Source organism: Lytechinus variegatus, chromosome 12 (assembly GCF_018143015.1).
Source record: "Lytechinus variegatus isolate NC3 chromosome 12, Lvar_3.0, whole genome shotgun sequence".
NCBI classification, from domain to species: Eukaryota; Metazoa; Echinodermata; class Echinoidea; order Temnopleuroida; family Toxopneustidae; genus Lytechinus; species Lytechinus variegatus.
In genome coordinates, this window is record NC_054751.1 from 6,905,908 (window position 1) to 6,928,108 (window position 22,201).

General features: G+C 35.9%; 1 protein-coding gene across 1 annotated transcript in view; it reads left to right on the plus strand.

Moving 5' to 3' along the window:
* Positions 1-13,848: 13,848 nt before the first annotated feature.
* Positions 13,849-22,201, plus strand: part of LOC121425284 — a 41,837-nt gene continuing 33,484 nt past the window's right edge. The window contains exon 1 of the mRNA XM_041621310.1: positions 13,849-13,966. Within this exon, the coding sequence (XP_041477244.1) occupies positions 13,891-13,966 (76 nt within the window). The 5' untranslated portion in view covers positions 13,849-13,890. The remainder of the gene's footprint in view (positions 13,967-22,201) is intronic.

Sequence of the window (22,201 nt, forward strand, 5' to 3'; positions counted from 1 at the left end):
TTTTAGTATCATTCCTAGACCTCATTTCATAAACAAGTTATTACTATTGTAATCTTGTCACTATGACAATTACCATGGTAACAGGGCTGAGCAACTAGAACTCAAGGTCTTTATGGTAGCTGCAATGGGCTTGGACAAAGTTACCATAATTGCAAGTCTTCATATAATGGCTGAATAATTATGTAGGGATATTAAATTGCATTTATTGTTATCTTACTTTAAAAGAATGACATGGATTACCTCTGCAAGAATATATAAATAGACTATATTTTAAAACAAAAATTGAATTCTAGCCACAGTGTCAGTAGAAAATACCAAATATCAATTATCCCCCCCCCCTTTTTTACATGAAGTGCTTTCACATTAGTAGAATATTTCTTGTCAGCAAATTTGGAAGGAATTTACCTCTTTTTTTTTGAGTGACAACTTTTGTGGAAAAAAATAAACAGAATATCACAGATTTTTATGCTCTTTTTATGAAATCCTGGATGCATCCCTCATATTAACTATTAGGCTCATTGACATATGTTGAATGAAATTTTAATAAACATTGTATAATTTGACTTAAGTGTTGTAAAATGTACTCAATCCTTTATTTTTTTTAAATCTAATTTAATGCTTGTAGACTCTAATTATTATTGTTATGTTATTTTCAATATTTTAGAAAATGGATTTCTTAATAAACATGTTAAATTTGAATTAAATTATCTATTCTTGGTCATTTTCATGTATTAATCACCAATTTGTGATGATATATTGCTACCAAAAATTTTTATGCACAAATGGCACAAGATGTTGCACTCTACTCAAATGTGATGACACTACTGTGACATCATGAGAGCAAACAGCAGTTAAAATATTCTTCAAGAGAAATAAGGATAAGAGTGGGAAAGTAAGCAAAATGACAGGAGAATTGTTTGCCTTTATGCATATATTTGTGTGTGTCAGTTTCTGAGAGAGAGAGAGAAGAGGCAGGAAATGGGAGACGCAGTTAGAGAAAGTTGTTTTTTTGGAAGAAGCAATCATGAGACCTTACTGTTCATGATGTGTATACGTGGAGGGGAATTATTTCTAAAAAAATGTGGAACCTGTATATAAAATGTATTTTTCTTTCCACATAAAAATTATACCAGATTCATTTCCAGTTGAAATGAAAAATAAATATCCTATAGCCTACGATCGGTTTGCATTCTGGCCTAGAAAATTTTGAGAATCCCCTAAAATATTGTACCTAGGTCATGGTTATTGATAAATGATGGTGACATAGAAGTCGCCATTTAAAATTAAGTGCTCCCGACTGCTATTTATAATAGGACCTATATTGGAGACTGTACACTAATTATGTAAAAGAATTTGATTTGTTTTTATTTTTGTTCAAATAATGAAATAAAGGCTCATTTAGTTTTCTGCAATTAAGATAAATAGAAAAGATAAAAATATAAACGAAGAGTTTAGTTGCAAAAGGGGTTAGGTCCACTTTTTACCATTCCAAGAAAATCCATGTTTTTTATACTGCATTACTCTTATGAGAAACTAATTTGTCACGATGTACTACCCTTTACTATCATGTGAACATAAAATTGGGTATAAAAAATGTACCTGTCCTCAATTTTTTCCATATATTCTTTAAAAATATTATTGTGGACCTAACCTATTTTGCAACTAAACTGAAATGAATCCAATCAATTTTGATTAAAAAGGTGATTTTTCTTTGCCACTTTTATTCACGATTTGATTCTTGTGAATTTCAAACTTTCGTTGTTTTCATTAGAACGACTAAAAATGTAGAGGTTTTGAGACAGAAAACAATAAAAATTTATGAACAATAGACCTAACCCCTTTTGACAAATGAGCTCTTCAGAAAGGTTTGGTTGCAAAAGGGGTTAGGTCCACTTTCCCATATTGCGATATTTTTGTGCACAACTAATTTTTATGACGCCCTACCATGAGAACATAAAATTGGCTATGAAAGAAATCTACCTGTCTTCATATTTTGTAAAATATTTATTTCCAAATAAAAAATTGTATGGACCTAACCCCTTTTGCAACAAAACCGAAATGGACCTTAACCCCTTTTAAAAAAAAAAGATTTTTCTTGGCCATTTTAGATCATTCTTTAATGGGAATTTCAACTGTTCTTTGGTATCATCTACTAAAAATCTATACATTGAGACATAAAAAAATCAAATTTGATGAAAAATGAACCTTACCCCTTTTGCAAGTGAGCTCTTCAAATAAGGGCTTGAGAAACATAAATAGATGCCATCGTAATTACATTAAACCATTATTGTCAACCGATGAACACTTACACGATTTAAGGCAAAACAAAATATTATGAAAATATTTTCTTTGGGAACCTCTTCTGTAAAATAAATAGTGAATGTAATTACAATGAAAATTATATGAAAAGAGGGCAAATCAAGCTCAATTAAATTCCCCCCCCCCCATAAAGTTTCCAGTTATTGCCTAAACAATGATCCTGGCAACTTGCAGCTAAAATCAATAAAAATAAGATTACTTAAGAATATGAGTGGCATGATGTACTATAATCACAGACACTAACGATCTTAAATCAGGTCGTGCATTATGCTAATTAGTGACCAAATGCTAATTTACATATTTTTACGCTATGCGCGAACGACGTTTAATAACCACGCCTCCATTGTGCACTTTTGACCCTCCAAATTTTTTTTCAATTCTGACCGGATGCAGAAGCGGAGTTTCCACCCCTGGTCCCGGCAGAGACATTTTTTCGGCATCACCAATATCCAGTTAGAAACGCGCTTTTATAGCTCTCTCATATCACTCAACCAATGGAAATCCATTCTGCTAGGAGGCGTGGCGAAGGAGTGAGATTGCGTCAATTTATTGACTTCAATACGCTTGCACTATACGCTTGCGCGTCGTCGTCGTCTTTACAGATATATTTTTTAAAGAAAAATGGCAATAATCTCATCCTTTTTTCGAAGTCCGCGTTGCTTCTTTTTAAGCATCATTTCAAAGACAATATATCATGATATATAGTCAAGAAAAGTCTTATGAAATGCTTCCTGATTGTACAGGAATAACTTTAAGGTGTTGTTCTCAATGAATATATAATTTTTCTTAATTTTCCTGCCAACATTTGGAATCAATTCACCTAAAAATATTGACGAAATCAACGTCGCGGAGATAAAATAGCCCCTACCCTCTTTTAAGTTTATTTTATTTTTTTCTTCAAAGTAACTTGGGTGCAAGCACATCACCCGCGTTGCAATGGCCAGATACGCGATGGGTATGTCTATGCAGCCACTGCTCTGTTGCGTATCATCATAGATACGCAAGATAAAATTTTGAATTTCATTTTAAGAGATAAAATAACATATTTTATAGATAAAATGACCTCAGAATACCACCCCTGGGGTGGTATTCTAGAACACTGTCTTAACTTTTGTCATGATTTTGTCATTTCTCTCCGAGATGTGACACCGCTATGATTGTCACAAATCGGTATTCTGAACATTGTATTTTCCCTGTCATATCTCTTAAAGTTACCGCCCATCTTTTCGGAAGCAATCCAATCAAATTTATCGTTAGTTCCCAGTGGGAGCCCTTCTAGCCAATAGGAAGGCACCGTGACAGGTAGTGCTGCTTGCATCGCGCAACTACGCGAATATTGATGCGCTTAATTACAAACAGAGACAGGGAGCTGTGATGGATTTTAGAAAAGAAGTAGAAAAAGAAGGAAAACAGGGGGAAAAAGGAGGAATTGATATGTAGGGTCTAACTAATTGTAGCATGAAAAAAATCATTTTAAGAATTGTCATGGATGATGAGTGAAACTAATACCAAAATCTAGTCTAAATAATATCATTATGTGCTTGACATTCAGTCAGGAAGGGTATCGGGATGTTTGGTACTAAAAGATATGACAAAATTTATGACTGCTACCCCCTGTCATAACTTTTGTCATATCTTTCGCTTGGATAAAAAGATTACGCGCATCTAAAGCCGCGTATTTTTGTCATATCTCTGAGAAAAGATAAAATATGGAGAAAAGACAATGTTCAGAATACCGCCCCCGGTTTCCCCTGTAAAATCTGGTTGATTGCGTTGAAAATGTGTGCTTGTTAACAAATTGTAAATGTCGTTTTAATGATTCAGGGGAAAATCCCCCAATTGCAATAAAATTGAGAAATGGCAATTTCATGTTTGATCTGTATTTTATTCTAGCGATCAACATTTTTGTACGCGATTTAATGGGGATCTCACGGGCGGATCAGGGGGTAAAGGGCAGAGACCTTGTTAACTATGCCCGTTGCCATTGGTAACCACCTTAATTTGTTGTTTTGCAGGCATGGTGAAATACTTCACCCCACTTTTGACAAATCAGAGGAACGGATTATTCTTAAAGAGGAGTTTTCAATGAATTATAATAATAAAAATAATGCTGGATAGTAATGATAATATAAAGAATAATGATATAAAAAAATGAAAACAAAAACAACATTTACAGTAACATTGATAATCATAATAATAATAAAAATGTTTCTGTTCTTGTGTGGCAAAAATCTCCCTTTTATTCGACCTCTCTACTTGCGCTTTCCAATGACTTAGGATATTCGTACCCGACCCAAGCTCGGCAGACTTTCCATCAAATACTTTTATTACTTCACATGATTAATTGACTTCTTAAGTAAATTTGACTTCAATGAAAATATTTCTGTCATCAAAATGCTAATCATATCAAAACAATCCCATGGGTTATAACTAGGGGTGCGTTTATTCGACACTTTTTTACCCGAGAATCATGATTAGAATCATGATTCAAATCATGATTCTGCAGAATCACGAGTTGAAAGTGGAAATAAACGTCTTTCAAATCACAAACATGAAACACGGAAAAGGGGGCGTTTGGAAGGCTTATTATAAACACTCGCGTCGCGGGCGGGTTCGTAATCACTCAGGTCGCTTTCGAAATCACTCGGGTCTGGGATTTTTGGCAATTTTTTTTGTATTTTGGTACGATTTTTGTGTCGTCTTATTATTCTTCTCCTCCCTGTTTTGCTCCGACTTTTTGTAACTTTTCTTCTAATTCTCCATTTCTTCCCTCCTCCTTTTTCATCTCCCTCTTCCCCCTTCTCATCCCTTCCTTTTCTCTTCTCAGTCTTCCCCCTTATTTTATCCTTCTCTTTCTCTTATTCTTCTACATCCTCCCCTCAATTTTCTCTTCTCAGTTTCATTTTTACTCCCCTTATATCCTCCTCCATCTTCTTTTTTTCTTCTTCTACTTCTCCTCCTTCCTTCTTACTTTTCTTATTCAGCACTTTTTTCCTCCCCCATTTCTACGTTAGTGTAGAATAATTCACAAAGAAAGGGAGAAGCAAGATAAATAATATGAAATTGTAGCACCTCTCTATGCTTTATAAAGGATACCACAGACTTCAAAAGAGATCCTCCAAAGCAAAATCGAGAGTAGCCTTTCCTCCTTTTTCTTCTTTCTTCATTCCTTTTCTCCTTTCTTTCCTTGATTCTTTCTTTTTTTCTTTATTTTTCCCCTTTTTCTCCCTCTCTCCCTTCCTTTCTTTCCCCCTTTTTGAGGGGGAGCCCCCCCCCCCCCTTCCGCCGCCTATGGCTCTAAGGTTTAATTTGGCGTGCAATGGCCTAATTTACGTGTAGGAATCATTTCACCTAATGAAATAGTGAATGCTTCCAGATCGTTTCGTGTTCCAGCAACAGTATTATGATCTTCAGCCTCAATCATGAATATTTAATATGTCATTGGAGCCCTCGCTGGCGCGCTCATGTATTGGATGATTTTCACCGACCAAAAAAAAACAACAACAACAAAGATATAAGAGATTCAGTGAAATTCAAGTTAGGTGTCAAGAGGCTAAGAGTGTCTAGAGAGAAAAGCACAGCAAAAAAAGTAAAATACGACTTGCACAAGAATGTGTTTGTGACCAATAACTTCAGTTAAGTACCGGTACCAAAATCGAGTGTGCGGAGAGAGAAGTACATGTTGGTGTAAATGGGAGATAACGATGTGGGATGTAAACAAAATCAACAGAAATCAGGTCAAATATGTGGAATGTGATTATGTTAAAACAATAGTCAGATTTTGCTTGTTAGCTGTGTTAAAACAGTAGTCGAGTACATTTTATTTCAGGCACTTTAATGCCGGCTTAAAACGAAACTCTAATTTCAAATTCATTTTATTTTCCCAGCATGTTTGTCCCATTGAAGACTCCGTTAGAAAAACAATTGCACCGAAATAAAAAAAAATCGTCCAAAATCCAAAACCCGAGTGATTACGAACCCGCCCGCGACGCGAGTGTTTATAATAAGCCGTTTGGAAAGACGTTTCTGTAGAATCACGAACGAAAAAGGTCGTATAAACGTATCGTGATTTGAATCATGATTCTGTGACGTCATTGTGTCGTGCTTCTTCCGGGTTCGACTCAAAGGCGCGCGCTGTGTTTCGTGCGTGCAGCTTACTTTTCGTGTAGCAGTATTGCCAGTGTACTAGTACCGGTATATGCCAATTGACACGTGCATTTAGGAATTATCATTCTGTGTATTGTACCCCCGGGGTTGTACTGTAGCGTCATTTGTATATTTCATTGTTTTCATCAATCATATCTTCAAGTTCCAAAGGCACAAATTGGACTGACGACGAACTCAGGGCTCTGCTTGTGCTTTGGGCTCAGGCTAGGCCTGAAGCACAAGCATCCCTTACCGGGATTCACAGAAATAAGACGATCTACGAGTCCCTTTCAGCGGCGCTTGCGAGGGAGGGATTTCAACGGAGATGTGGCACCGCCTGTCGAGACAAAATTAAAAGAATTCGTGCCCAGTACTACGGCTACGTACCGAACACCATTTTCGATGAACCGACAAGATTAATACAAGTAAACAAAAACAATACGAGGTACAATACACGGAATTCTGGAAGTAAAAGATTTATTTTTCGGAAGCCGAGTAAACGTTGCACTTGCACAAACGATCGCGCGTTAGCTCCGGCGGCAGCAAAAATCTAGCAGCCGACGTGAAGCTAGAAACACGCGCGAAAATGTTGACCTATACTTTCTGGGTCAAACTGCGCACTGTGATGCGCACTGGATCGGCCCGAATTCAGGGAGAAACAGCGTTAGAAAGATGGTCGTATAAACGCTGATTCTGTCGGATCGTGATTCATGTTGCTGTTTTGAATCATGATTCAAATGGTGATTCAAATCATGATTCTGGGTTGAGGTCGCATAAACGCAGCCCAAGACGCGTTTGCAGAGAAATAGTTTTTTCCTTGAAAAAATGCAGAAATAAACGTTGAAATATAGAAATAAAAATGTGAAGGGATTCTTTATTGGTAATAAACTGTAGAGACACTCCTTTATCATATGCCATAAAAAATACAATTTCGCTTTATGCTTTAGAAAATGTATTGAAAAAGAAAACAACTGCTTTAACTACACGGCGTATGGAAAAAAAAATCCGTTACATTGCACCGTTGAAAAGATTAGTGAATGAAGCAAATTTGTTGTTGACTCCGACCGATATCCATGGCCATGCAATGACGACCAAAATTCTGGCAGATTCTAAGCAATAAATTGTTTAAGTTTGACCTTTTCTGTGGAACGAATACGTATTCCCTAACAGACTTTGAGAGTGTCTAAAGAAATCTGTTGAGGTTAATCTTCAAAAGATAGAGGGTCTTCTATTGTTCCTACAGCAGTAGCCGCTAGAAAAACGATTAAAGTTGTAAACAAGTATAGATTAAAACGTTGAAATAATTTTCAAAATGTTTAGCTTGATTTTCAAGTTTAAACTACTTATTATTGAATCCCGAACTTAAAGGTCAAGTCCACCTCAGAAAAATGTTGATTTGAATCAATAGAGAAAAATCAGACAAGCGCAATGCTGAAAATTTCATCAAAATCGGATGTGAAATAAGAAAGCTATGACATTTCAAAGTTTCGCTTATTTAAAAAAAAAATATGAACGAGCCAGTTACATCCAAATGAGAGAGTTGATGATATCACTCACTCACTATTTCTTTTATTTTTTATTGTTTGAATTATACAATATTTCATTTTTTTAATAATTTGACGATTAGGACCTCCTTGCCTGAAGCACAAAATGTTAAAATAATGGAATTCCAATTGTTCAGGGAGGAATGAAACTTCATTTCACATGACAATGACGAGAAAATTAAAATATTTCATATTTCACATTGTACAACGCCTACTTAGCACTCAAGCCTATTCGCTATTTGTATATAATAAAATACAAAAGAAATAGTGAGTGAGTGATGTCATCAGTTCCTCATTTGCATACCGACCGAGATGTGCATATAACTGTTTTGTAAATGAAGCGAAACTTTAATATGCCTTAACTTTCTTACTTTACATCCAATTTTGATGAAATTTTTCAGTGTTATGCTTGTTGAATTTTTCTCCTTTTATGCAGATCAACTTTTTGTTGGGGTGGACTTGTCCTTTAACACTTTGAACAGTGTTTTTACAGTGTATACAACTATTAAAAAGAATCGACTTTACATTTTAAATAAAATTGAGCAGCATTTTGGAAAATTGTATGTTATGGCGCACTGCATAGTGATAATGCTACTGATCTATGCCTACTATAGGGGTTGTTCGAACCTCTGTCGAACCCTTTGTTCAAACAAGACCTTTAGACGTTTCCTATTGGTCGGCGCATCCACAAACTTAAGCAAGGTTTTGCACAGGTTTGAGGAACGCTCTGTGTCAGATCGTTTTAAGCCGTTCACTGAGGAAACGACGCATAGCCTGGGTAGTTGAGAAACTATACTGGTGAGTACATTTTGAGTACATTTTTGTCATTACTCAATCATTCTAAGTAGGGTAGGTGTCATAACTTCTGAATGGCTTGTAGTGAAAGGTTTTTTTTTGGTGAAATTATGATTTTATACTTCGAATAAAATGCGCGATGGTTCAGTTGGCAAAAGTAGTTCATCACTTACATTTATTGGTCTATAAAGACATTTGTTTACCGATTGTCATGAATGATGAGGACTATCAAACGTTTTCGTACTCCAGCAGTTGCCATGGTTCCTATCAGGCACGCATCCAGGGTTTTGCAACCACGTGGGCTGACCTAATTTTGGCGCCCCTGTGTACTTTTTGAAAATTGCACCCCCGTTCTCTCCAGGCGAACTGTTTTAGGTGCCTTAAACGCATGCTGAATTATCTTATTTCATAATCACATGAAAAGGCAACTGAAGACCACCTTTTTCAAAATGTTTTCATGAAGAAATATCCATGAATAAGATGTAATACCATGTAAAAAAAAAGAAACGCGACCTGAAAACACTGAATTCTAAGCACTTTGGGGTTTCAGTTTAGTTTAACTTTTCATCAGAGTAGGCCCTGCTATATACAGTGCGTATCAAAAAAAAGGTTACACTTTGAAAAAGCCCTGGGAATTAAAAAATATGAAACATGTGGGTAATTTTTCCACATTATAATCTTGGGTTTGGGTCTCATCTATCAAATAAAAGTAAAAATTTTGACAGAATGTTACACTTGAGTGAGCACTGTCCATTTTTCTAAAGCTCGCAGAAATCTGTTTGCGCAGAAATGCTAATTTTCATGCTGTGTCAAGGGGAACGGGCGAAATCAAACTTACCTGCGAAACATTTTTTCATACATTTCCCTCGCACTTTTAGTCAACTTAGATAAAACGGATACATTCAAGCATTTCCTAACAATTCTGCCACCCAAATTGAAATTTCAACACTTAATAAGCACAACCTTTACCCTTTTTGTGCCAGCTGGATCTGAAGACATAACTGAATCTGAACAAAAGTTTACATCAGACATCTCCAGCAGTTTTTCACTAAGTTTTTATCATTTAAAGTGGGTTTACATTTTATTTTTCATTTTATGCTTGTTTCTCCACACTTTTCCCAAGCTTGAAAATGATGAACAAAATGAAAATCAAGCCTAAGCCATTTCATGTAAATCACAGCTCAGTGTAAAGCAAATATCGTCTTGATGCCCTCGGTTTATGGGGAGTGAGGTGGGGTGCAATGCACTCTTCAAAGTGTTTTGGGCAAGGAAACAAGTTTTAAAAAGTTAAAAGATTTCTTCAAATCAATTTTATTAGCTAAATTCCACGTGTTCTTCATGATTAAGGTCTACTTTTATTTTTCAAAGTTCTGCGCAAATCATTTTCACTAACTTTTAAAAAGTAAGTGGTGCTCCCTCAAGCGGAAATATTTTTCGATAGTTATATCGTCATTTGCTTAAATGGATCTGTACCAATGTTAAAATGTGGAAAAATCTTCAGAATATTACAAATGTATAATTTCACAGGATTTTTTCAAGGTGTAAACTTTTTTTTGATACGCACTGTATAGTAACACGAGCGGGAGCTATAATTTCTTTACCAGGGAAGGAACTAGCCTTCACCTCTTTATTAAAGGGGGGGGGGGGTGATTATTTCTTATAAGGAGTAAGTCCTTAATCCAATTTCATTCTATTCAAATTCATTCAATTCATTTTAATATGACTAAACAAAAATGCACAATTAAACAGTAGGCATATCACAACATTAGCATGATTAGTAGCAAAACAAGAAAGGATAAACTCACTTGCAAAGTGGGATGCGGCCAGCCAATTGAACTTATTGATTTAAAACAACCTCAAGCACTGACATATCCTTGTGAGACATAAAAAATGCTATGGTCTCATCAGCAACTACAATACCTTTCATGTCAGAAGCCTTATAGAAATCATTTACATACATTAAAAACAATAGAGGGCCGAGAATTGCACCCTGCGGACTTCTGCATTTTTTTTGCTATATTATTTTTGCTAATTTAATCATATTTGTAATCTTATTTCGACATTTCTTGGAAACAACTTGTCTATAGAGAGTGTGATTTTACAATTCATAAAGTTATCTTGCACATTCTGCACCATTATTTAAAAATCAAATTGAATGTTTATTACTTATGCATTTGTTATACTGCCGTTCTTGGATTCTTTTCTTCTCAAAATGTATTACCATCGAATGTTTTACAGGTGTTTCAGATAAATTGCTATCATAACACTCGAGCGAACAATTATTTTCATTTATTTGAAATTTGAAACCTTCACAAAAAATCTTTCCGCTTTAGTTCTCGCACTGTTTGGAATTCCATACCCCGCAACCAGGGGCGTCGATCCATTTTTCAGGTGGGGGGGGGGGGGGTGGTGGGGCTTTTTAAACCTATTTGAATTTGAATGAATAAAGAATTGAATTGAACTGAATTTATGGATGAGGATAAGGATGTGAGTGTTCATGTAGAAATACACATATGTAACATTAGAGGATTAATTGACAAACCTTCAGTATAATCATGATAAGGTACTTAATTACCTTAATCAATAACATGACGAGTAGAAGCAAAAGAACATTACAAAATCATTATTTCAAAAATCTGAGTTCCTGTGTAAGAGGAACGCGGTGGGAGGGTGTGCGGGGAACTAAAAATGAGAGGAAGTAGACCATCCTCATCTATTTTTTCATATTTATTCACTAACATAGAATTTTTTTCCATTCACTAAAATGGTATCTAAATCCTCAGGTTCTGTATGTATGGTATATAGGTAATTCATTTTTTAGCTTCATTTTAACTGATGTAGTCCGTTGTAATTTCATGGGTTTTTTTTAAATAAAATAATAATAACTAAAAAAATATCATAAATGTTATGTTAATATCTTATTTAAATGTCTTCTTTTATCCCCATTCAGTAGCGGACAGTGACCCGGAGGAGACAAAGCATTGGGGGGGGGGGGGCACTGCATTGTGTGTGAACAATGCCGTGCCCCCCAATGCTTTGTCTCCTCGGGGTCACGGTCCGCCACTGCCCCCAGTTGTTTGAAAGGATTCATCTACACTGTATCTTGATTATTTGATACATTTCAGGAGTATGTGCTCGACGTGACTTTTTTTTGGTATGATCTAATCACGGCCGTCAGTTTTAAGGCCACTGCATGCCTTACGATTGGTCTGCGTCCCGATTGACGTCGCATCGCGTCGCGTTAACGGGAAACCACGCACACCGTTCGTCCAAACGGCTTATTTCGAAAGGGTGAGTGCTGTCGCGTTAGGGTGCGTCAACGCGAACGCGAAGATTCGTCCAAAGCCCCCCGGTTTGGCCGAAAGGGTGCGTTGGGAGCGCCACGTCGCGTCGCGTTCACTGGAACGCGCCCTTTCGTCCAAAGCCCCCCCCCCCCCGGTTTGGACGAAAGGGTGTGTTTAATAATAATGAATAAATAAATACAAATATTTATAAGAAAGCTGAACAAACAAAAAAGACGAGTGATGTGTGAAATTTGCATAGGAACATAAATCATCATATGGCACAAACATTCTTTTTAAGGTAAAAAAAAAACATTGGCGGCATGCTGCATGAGGATTTTTCGGTGGAAACTTTTTATGGTGTAATATTGATACATGTAAAATTATGACTGATTTTAAGGTTCTTTCAAATAAAAAAGTAACTTACTTTCAATTTTATACTTTGCAGGTGTGTATTTATTACAAAGGAAAACATTCGTATACCTGGAGATATTTGGTGTCCCCCAAATTATAAAATTTACGGCAGATGTGTCCTGGAAGGGCAAGGCAAAAATTGATGTCGGGTCAGCATTCACAACGTTTAACTCTTCAGACCCTACTTTACTATATTTTACACTTGAGACCCTGCCTCAGTATATTTTGTGAGATGTATCTGTTGTGTATGTGTGTGTGTTGTGTGTATAATAATAATAATAATAATAATAATATGTGCGTGTTGTTTGTATAATAATAATAATACTTATAATAATAGAAATAATAACAATAATAATAATACTTGCAATAATGATAATAATAATAATTTTCACCCCAAAGAGTGAATTTATGGAAATGAATTTGGAGTGAAAAATTCGCGCCAAGTGGCTTATTGCAAGGGTGGGTATCTGATTTTATTATCATTATTATTATTATCATTATTATTATTATTATTATTATCATTATTATTCTTAGTTGAACTTTTCTTTCTTTTCCTCAAATTGTTAATGCTTTAAATGATTGAAAATCCACTATTTTACGTGCAAATTGGCAATGTTTGACAAAATACCTTATATTCAGCTTTCTTATAAATATTTGTATTTATTTATTCATTATTATTAAACACACCCTTTCGTCCAAACCGGGGGGGGGGGGGGGTTGGACGAAAGGGCGCGTTCCAGTGAACGCGACGCGACGTGGGGCTCCCAATGCACCCTTTCGGCCAAACCGGGGGGGGGGGGCTCTGGACGAATCTTCGCGTTCGCGTTGACGCACCCTAACGCGACAGCACCCACCCTTTCGACATAAGCCCGTCCAAACCCTTCTGGTTTAGTCGAAAGGGTGCGTTGGGAGCGTCAGGTTCATGTCATCTCATTATTAATGGCAACTCAGTCCTGGTCCTAAGCAACCCAATCTCACTCTCCTCCCGGATTTGCCGGAAGTCTGCGTTGGGACTTTATTTTTGGAATACGCCATTTGAGCGGTTTCTTACCACTTTGGTCTCCACAATAAAAAAAATTAATCAACGCTGTTTAATATATGAAACTTACAGTGATTGTTTAAACAGTTTAAACAACTGTTTGAATCTTAAGAAACATAGTTTAATTTTTAATATCTAATTGTCAATAAATTAAACATGATAGTTTGAACGGTTAAACAAATACTGCAAAGTTCCATATAGCAAACAGCTTTGTATAAGATCTTAAACAGCGTTTTTACTGTGTACAGTCAGAAAATTGCACGGTGCTAGAAGTTCTTAATGTATATTCATTTCCCCTTCTTCCACAGGAGACCGTTTCTGGTTGAGAAATTTCGGAAGGGCGCCCGTAAGTATGGGCTCCGTTAGCAATCTCGTTGCGACATTCGCCTTGACAGTGCTTCTTGTTCAACATGCACAGGCAGCATCAGGTACGTTTCTTTTATTTACAGATTTTGCCTGCAAGGGTGTTAGTGATTATAATTGATCAAATTCCCATGGTAATGGAAATTGATAAAATTTGAGGAATCCTAGTCTCATAGATATCACAAAATTCACAGATGAATTCTGTGAAAGACAACTTTTTTTAGGGGGTACAGGGGCCCCCAAAAGTTTCTAAATTACATTACAACTAATTAATAAAAATAATTCCAGTAAGATGAATTCTGTTTTCAGAGAATAGCGAGAGTGTGTTTAATGTGTTCGTGAAACGACAGTTATCATGCTAATGTCTGCATATGATAGATTCACGTACCACCCTATTCATTAAACCTTGGACGCAGTTAAGCATTTCATATTATTACTGAACACGAAAGAGAAGGCTTGCTTATATATAAAGCTAAATGATATTGTATCGTCCCGAAGCAACTGAATAACCATAAGTACTCGTATTAGTGTTAAGAATATAATGCAGATTTGATTGATGTAAAGGGGAAATCCATCCTGGCGAAAAATTTGTTATATGAGTAGTAGGGAAAATTATTTATTGTTTGAGGAAAATCCACCAAAGACATGAAAATAAAAAAAAAATCAAAATTTTGAATTTTTGATTTGTGAAGTTATCTCGAGTAGCTTTCCCACATATAATGTTATATGAAATTAATAAGTTTCATTTTTAATTGTTCATAATGATTTTTTTTTCTTTCAGAGATACGCAAGTATCACTAATAATGTTGCATGAGTGTAATGTCACACGATGAAGATGAAAATCATTTAGGGTCAATGAACTTTAACCAGTTGTGGTATCATAATCCAAACGTTAACCAAGGTCAAGATTTTGAAATGTTTAGATGATTTGTAAGTTTGAGCCCCTATTCCATAAAACATTCATGTAATGATTATCAAGTATAAGCAAAAAAATGATCGAATGTATCAAGTTTCAGGTCACTATGAGAAGCTGCAAAGTTATTTGGGGTCGATAAACTGAAATCAACTAAAAAAAAAAGAATAAAAAAATGAATTATTACTCAGTCTAATATTAAGCATGGATGTAATGGTAAACAGATGTTAGATACTAAAAGTCAACGGTCTTTTCAGATCAATGATTTTGGGTAAGAATAGAGTGGCCGGGTTCCTACAATTTAGAACCAGGCCAATAATACATTGATTTCAATAGGGCAAATTATGTATTCACGAGGGCGTATCTAAGCCAAAAAAAAAAGGGGGAAAGGAAAAAAAAATAATAAGGAAGGGAAAAGAGAGGAGAAAAAGGAAGGGGAAACATAAGAGAAAGAAGGCGAGTGAATAAAATAAGATGAGGGGAAGACTTGGAAAATAATTTGTGAAATCTTTCATGCCACTGTACAGTTTAAAAATTTCGCTCGCGCTTCGCGCTCGCATTGCCTTTTAGGTGATTTATATATCTTGCCCAATATAGAGCTTAAATATCAAATTTTGTAGTCAATATACAAAACATATTTCAGCTCGGATATTCGAACTTTTATTTTTTTGTTTCGTTTGCACATTGATTTTTAAAAAGTGCTCTGTAAGAATGTATGTTTCATTTTCTGAATATTAACATTTTCTGCTCGCGCTGCGCGCTCGCACAGGAACCTATTATTTTCCTGTATTCCATAAAGTTTTCAAATGTCCCTATTCAGGTCAAATTGTCAAAACGTAATAGCTAGCACTGCACGCTCGCATTCTGATTGGTGATTTGATATGTTTATCTCAATACTAATTCTATAACAAACTACTAAAAAAAAAATCCCCATTTCATGGCAGTTTTCTCAAAAAAAGAAAAAAAATTAGGCTCGCGATTTGCGCTCGCATTAATTGATTAAAATATATTAACTCAAGCATCTTTTTTATAATTACAAAATTGCTTGAAATGTCCAGTTTTCAGGCCATAATGAATTAACAGATTTCGCGCTTTCATTAGGCTTATTAAATTAATAAAGATATTAATTTACTAAAGGAAATTGCCCAAGTTTTCAGAATGGAATATCAACAAGTTTCATCCCCCGCTTAGGAAGAGAAATAGGAAAAAAATCATCATTTTTATATGATTACATAATGTTCTTAGAATGTCCCTGTCCTATGTCAAAACTCAAAGTAATAATAATGAAGCATATCAAATTATTTTTTTTAATTGTGATTCATATCCACCTCATAATTTTCCTACAAAGTGCTTGAAATATATACGGAGCTTAAATTGACCCCTTTTCAGACTGAAATATCAAATATTTTAAGCTTGAGCTTCGCGCTCGCTTTATTGATTTTCATGATGAAAAAAAGGTATTTAGAATGCCCAGATTCTAGGTCGAAAACTTAAACACACGCCCACATGTTTATTCGGATACGCAGCTTGTTCTCTATTTCAATCATGATGAGCCTATTTATCAAGTTTCAGATCGGAATATCAACAACTTTCTGCTCACCCTTTGCGCTCGCATTATTAATGTAGGAAGATATCAAGTTATACCCATTTTTTTCATGATTTACAAAACCGTTTTCAGATTTGAAATCTCATTTTTTCCGCTTGCGCTTCGCACTCGCATCAATTATTGTTTGGTTATATACCTATACCTTTTATGATTACAAAAAGTGCAAAGAACGTTTCTTTTAGGCCGGAACGTCAATAATATTTAATCATTGAAATATCTATCATCTTAATATACGGCTAACTGCAAATCGTCCTTAACAGGTCACTTTTCGACAAGGTCAGAATGAATTACACAAATTTTTGCTCGCGCTTCGCGCTCGCATTAATTATCTAGTTACATCCGTATCTTCTTCAGGTTTTTACAAACATTGCCATAAATGTTCAACTGAATTTTCAGGACCAAATATATGAAATTTCAAAATTGTTTAGCCCGCACTCCGCGCTCACACTATTTAATAGGGCTCCTGAAACATTTAGGTTGTTATAAGAATAAAGCTAAGAAATTACAGTTAGGACATGGGCGTTTTGCCCCCCCCCAAAAAAAAAAAAAAGAAAGAAAAAAAGAAAAAGAAGAAAAAATATCACGATCACGAAAAGAAAGAGAGAAAAGGAAAGTGAAAAGGGTAAAACATAATATTATTTTTCAAACATTATGTTAAAATCTATCACGAACTTGTATTATTGAAGTTTTGCTCGCTCGCTTCACTCGCTCGTAACTTCTAATTAATTTTACGCGATACGCCATTTCGGCCGATCGGGGAAAATATGGGTGTAAAAAAATTTCGCCCCCCCCCCCCTATTGGCGGAGGCTGGATCCGCCCCTGTTATTGGGTATTGTACAACGCCTACTTATATTAGCTTGTTGTACGCGAGCAATTTGGAGTCTGAATGCCAAACATTCGTACCGTTGCACAAAAGACGTACCATCCAAAATGTACCATTGCACGGCTTTAGGAGGTGACGTCACAATACGATTTAATTCATCGCGCTCAGTAAAAATGAACAATACGCGTACAAGCCAGCTGACAATGACAATGACAATGACAATGACAATGACAATGATGACAATGATTTATTTACCCATGTCACCCTAATTCGGGTATTGGGGATATTATCATATAGAACATAACATATTCAAAATCATTTCAATTATATTTACAAAGTATTTACAAACATATACAATCACATGTTACAGAGTAATTGAATAAATACTACATGAAATTACTTTCAGCTGGCTGAATGCGCAAGACTGCCCAAAGCGATGTGCGCTTATGGGATTTTGCTTTCCGCTTTCGGTATTTTTGCTCCCTTTTTTCAAATATTACTATAATTATGTATGGATAAACCAACGAACGTAGAGGCAGCAACACACGAGCGTGTTGCTTTTAGGAAGGTCCACTTCGCTCAGATTTTGTGACCATTTTCTCCCAGAGCACTTTTTTGGAAGATTGTAGAGTTGATTTTTCTTCGTTTGTTCAATTTTACTATTTTTGATCGATAGTAAAACCTCCACAACAATATGTTAAATAATATTATTTTACTATTTGTGTATTAAAAAAAAATTGAGGCAAAAGGTAATCATGATTCTTTTAGTTTACATAGCAATAAAATACATAGACTGATGACATTTGTGTTACCGTTCTTCTGCTTAATTTCGCTGCCCCTACCAATCTACACAAGCTAACGCCAGAGCGAAGATCGTGATGTTCTGGTCTGGCCGCGCCGAAACTTCCCCGGTCACCTGTACCTCGGTGCGCGTACTGCGCTGCGCGAATGATATGCTGGCTGCACTGCACTGGCAGGATAATCTCGACACGAATGCAACGCCACTAATTCTATTTTCACAATTTTTAGAAAGCATATCACAACCAGGGATGGTATTCTGAGGTCATTTTATCTTTAAAATATTTTATTTTATCTCTTAAAATGAAATTGGTATTCTGAGATGAGATTTTATCTCTCAGATAAAATATTAGATTTTATCTTGCGTATCTACTAATGATACGCAACAGAACAATGCCTGCGTTCACATACCCATCGCGTATCTGGCCATTGCAACGCAGATGATGTGCTTGCGCCCATGTTACTTTGAAGAAAAAATAAAATAAACTTAAAAGAGGGTAGAGGATATTTTATCTATGCGACGTTGATTTCACCAGTATTTCTAGGTGAATTAACCCCAAATGGTGACATGAAAATGAAGAAAAATTATATATTTATTGAGAATAACACCTTAAAGCTGTTCCTGTACAATCAGAAAGTATTTCATAAGACTTTTCTTTACTAATACTGTCTTTGAAATGATGTTTGAAAAGATGCGATATAGACTTCGAAAAAAGATAAGTATTGTTCTTTTTGTTAAAAAGAAATCTCCGTAAAGACGCGCAAGCGTATAGTGCAAGCGTATTTGAAGTCAATAAATTGACGCAATCTGGCCCCTTTGCCACACCTCCTGGCCGAATGGATTTTAATTGGTTGAGTAATATGAGAGAGCTATAAAAGCGTTTCTAATTGGATATTGATTAAAAAATAGGTGTGTCTTACAGAGATAAAATGCAGATAAAATGGTTCTCAGAATACCGATTCGGAGAGATTTAAGGGAATTTTATCTCACTGATTTTAACGGAGATAAAATATTTTATTTTATCTGAGATAATGGATCTCAGAATACCACCCTTGGTCTGTTATTGGCACTATGGCGGATGAGCAACGATAAATATTCAAGGTTAGAATTTTGATTTTAACTTACAGTGTAGATTGTAGTCTGAAATTCTGAAATAATTATGCTATATCCACAAATCCAACCTACATTTGCAATCCATCAGGCAGGATCGAATATGGCCACTACTGACTAGCAAAGCCATGTTCTAGACTAACGTTATACCTAATATCATTGGCGGCGGAAGCCAGAAAATTTAGAGGGTGTCCACCTGAAATTTTATGATTTGGTAACCAAAAAATGTTTTGACAAGCAAAAAAAAAAAAAGGTCATCATCTACAAATTTAGGACTTGCTAACCAAAAATTTGTAACAAGCAAAAAAAAAAAAAAAAAGGTCATCAACCTAAATTTTAGGGGGGGGGACAACACACGTTTCATGGGGGGCCACGTGAATTTAGGGGGGGGGGACGCAGGAAAAAAAGTTGACAAGCAAAAAAAAAAAAGGTTATCAAAACAAAATTTAGGGGGGGACCGTCCCAACTAAAAATTTAGGGGGGGGGGACATGTACCCCCCGTCCCCCCCCCCCCCCCCGCTTCCGCCGCCTATGCCTAATATTACACAGAAATTATCTGGTTCAGTGTCGAGCTGTACATTCCGACGGGTCTTGACTTGAGAACTATCAATGGGCGATGGGCTATGTCACATTTATTATTTTCATTCCATAATTTTACAAAAGAATGTGTTAACTAGCATATGCGTGCAGCCAACCGTACCCTACGTACCTCAGCACCGACCGGCCAGGGCTGCCGGCGCGGTCATGCCAGCCATGGCGCTGGTATACTCAAGAGGCGGTGCTGGATTGTGGAGGTGCATATGGTGCAGCGAAATTTAGATGAAGATGTATTCAACGTCACGTATACTTGTAATCATATTGATATGCAAAGTCATAAAACCGTTGTCACCACCATGTAATATTTTATGAAAAATATAAGAACAATTATTTCATATTTTTAAGCATGATATTTGATGTAAAAACTTTTCAAGCAAAAATAATGATAAAGAGGAAATGAAAATAAATCAACTCTACAATCTACTAAAAGGTGCTCTGAGATGATTTTGGTGGCACAAAATGAGTTTGGCTAAATCCGGGTGAAATTAGGAGACTGGTTTATTTTGACAGAATTTCATCCTGTGTTACTGAAGATGTACAAAAAATTGTAACAATAATTTAGTGATTTATTAATTTTAAAATGTGGTACATTATTTTTTTATATATATTTTTTTATAATTATATGTTTTATTAGGAAATCAATGTCAAATCACAAAATTTACAAACAATTTGTCTGATTGGCAAAAAAGAAAAAGTTACATCAAAAAAGAATAAACAAGTAGCAGATATATATACAAAATCGAAGTAATAGGCCAATTTCTTTTAGGAAGAGTACATAACAATACAGAACAATGAAAGCAGAGTGAATGTATAACCGTACATGTACAACAATAGCAGGTGAAATATTATGACTGGAATTTCAACTATCGAAAGTTGCGTAATAAGTCTTTGATAAGGGAGATAAAGCATTAAAATTCACAAAGTAACCAAAAATATAAGGGATATAAATAATAAAAAAACTTTAGAAATGCATCGAATAAGCAGGAAGTTCAAAAGGTGAAACGCCATTTCTTAAAGTGAATTGGCAATTTATTTCTATTTTTGGCTGACATATATGCAATCTCCCTTTGGCGTTTTTTAAAACATAATTTAAGCAACTTTATGTTAATGAAACCTCTTGGAAAAGTTAGAGGAGGCATTGCTCTGCTTGTCGCAAGCAATTACATTCGGGCCATAGTCCCGCAAGAACCTGTCGAAGGTACCCCACCCTTATCCGAAGCTTGACTATTAAAATATATTGCCTTTAGGAGCCCTCAATGTGGCAATATGATGCTTCGAATAGGTAAAAAACGACATTTATTTTTTTGAAACCACTTAGAGACGCAAGAGTAGGCATTTCTCTATCAGCTACATTGAAAGAAGTGAGGGCACAGCAAAGTCTACCCTCTCAGGTGGCTGCCCCAAGTCACCCAGCCCCTTTTTGTATTTTGCCCATTTCTTGGAAAATTCGACATTTTGGAGCTACATTGATGAAAAATTGATAAAAGTGATTCTACTATTTGGGAAGCCACTTTTAATGTCTTAAACCACTTGGAGACAGAAAGGTAGACATTCTTCTATCTGCTACATATAAAGAATTGCTGGAAAATCGAGGCCATCCCCATCAGTGGGTTGCCGAAGACACCTTCCCCTTTTCCGTATTTTGCAAATTTATCGAAAAATCTGCAAATTTGGAGCCCCCACTGAGGCTAAAGGGTGTTTCTGCTAAAAAGCAATCCATTTTCATTGTCTTAAAACCACATGGAGACGAAAGAGTTGCCTTTCCTCTATCAGTTACTTGTAAAGAAGTGCTGGTACAGCAAAGCCTACCCCCGTCAGTGGCTCCTGAAATTATCCACCCCTTTTCTCTTAGATTACATTTTTATTAGAAAATCTGCGAATTTGGAGCCCACATTGAGGCAAAAGATGTTTCTCCTATATAGCAACCCACTTTCATCGTCTTCACACCACTTGGATAAAAAATTAGTATATTTTCTATCTGCTTCATATAACGAAATGCTGGCACATCGAAGCCTACCCCCTCAGGGGGCGGCTTAAGTCACACAACCCTTAATTTCGCAATTTAACAATTTATAGGAAAATCTGTCGATTTGGTGCCCCCATTCAGGCAAAAAGGTGTTTCTACTTTATATCAATCCATTTCATTGCTTTGATCTACTTGGAGACAAAAGAGTAGCATTTATTCTATCAGTTACATAATAAAGGATTGCTGGTACAGCAAAGCCTACCCCCGTCAAGGGTTCCCGAAATCACCCAACTCTATTCCGTATTATACCTTTTTATTAGAAAATCTGCGAATTTGGAACCCACAAGATGTTTCTCCTAAATAGCAAACCACTTTCATTGTCTTAAAACCAATTGGATAAAACCAATTGGATGCAAATAAGTAGTATTTTCTCTATCTGTTACATTATAACGAAGTGCGGGCATATTGAAGCCTACCCACTCAGG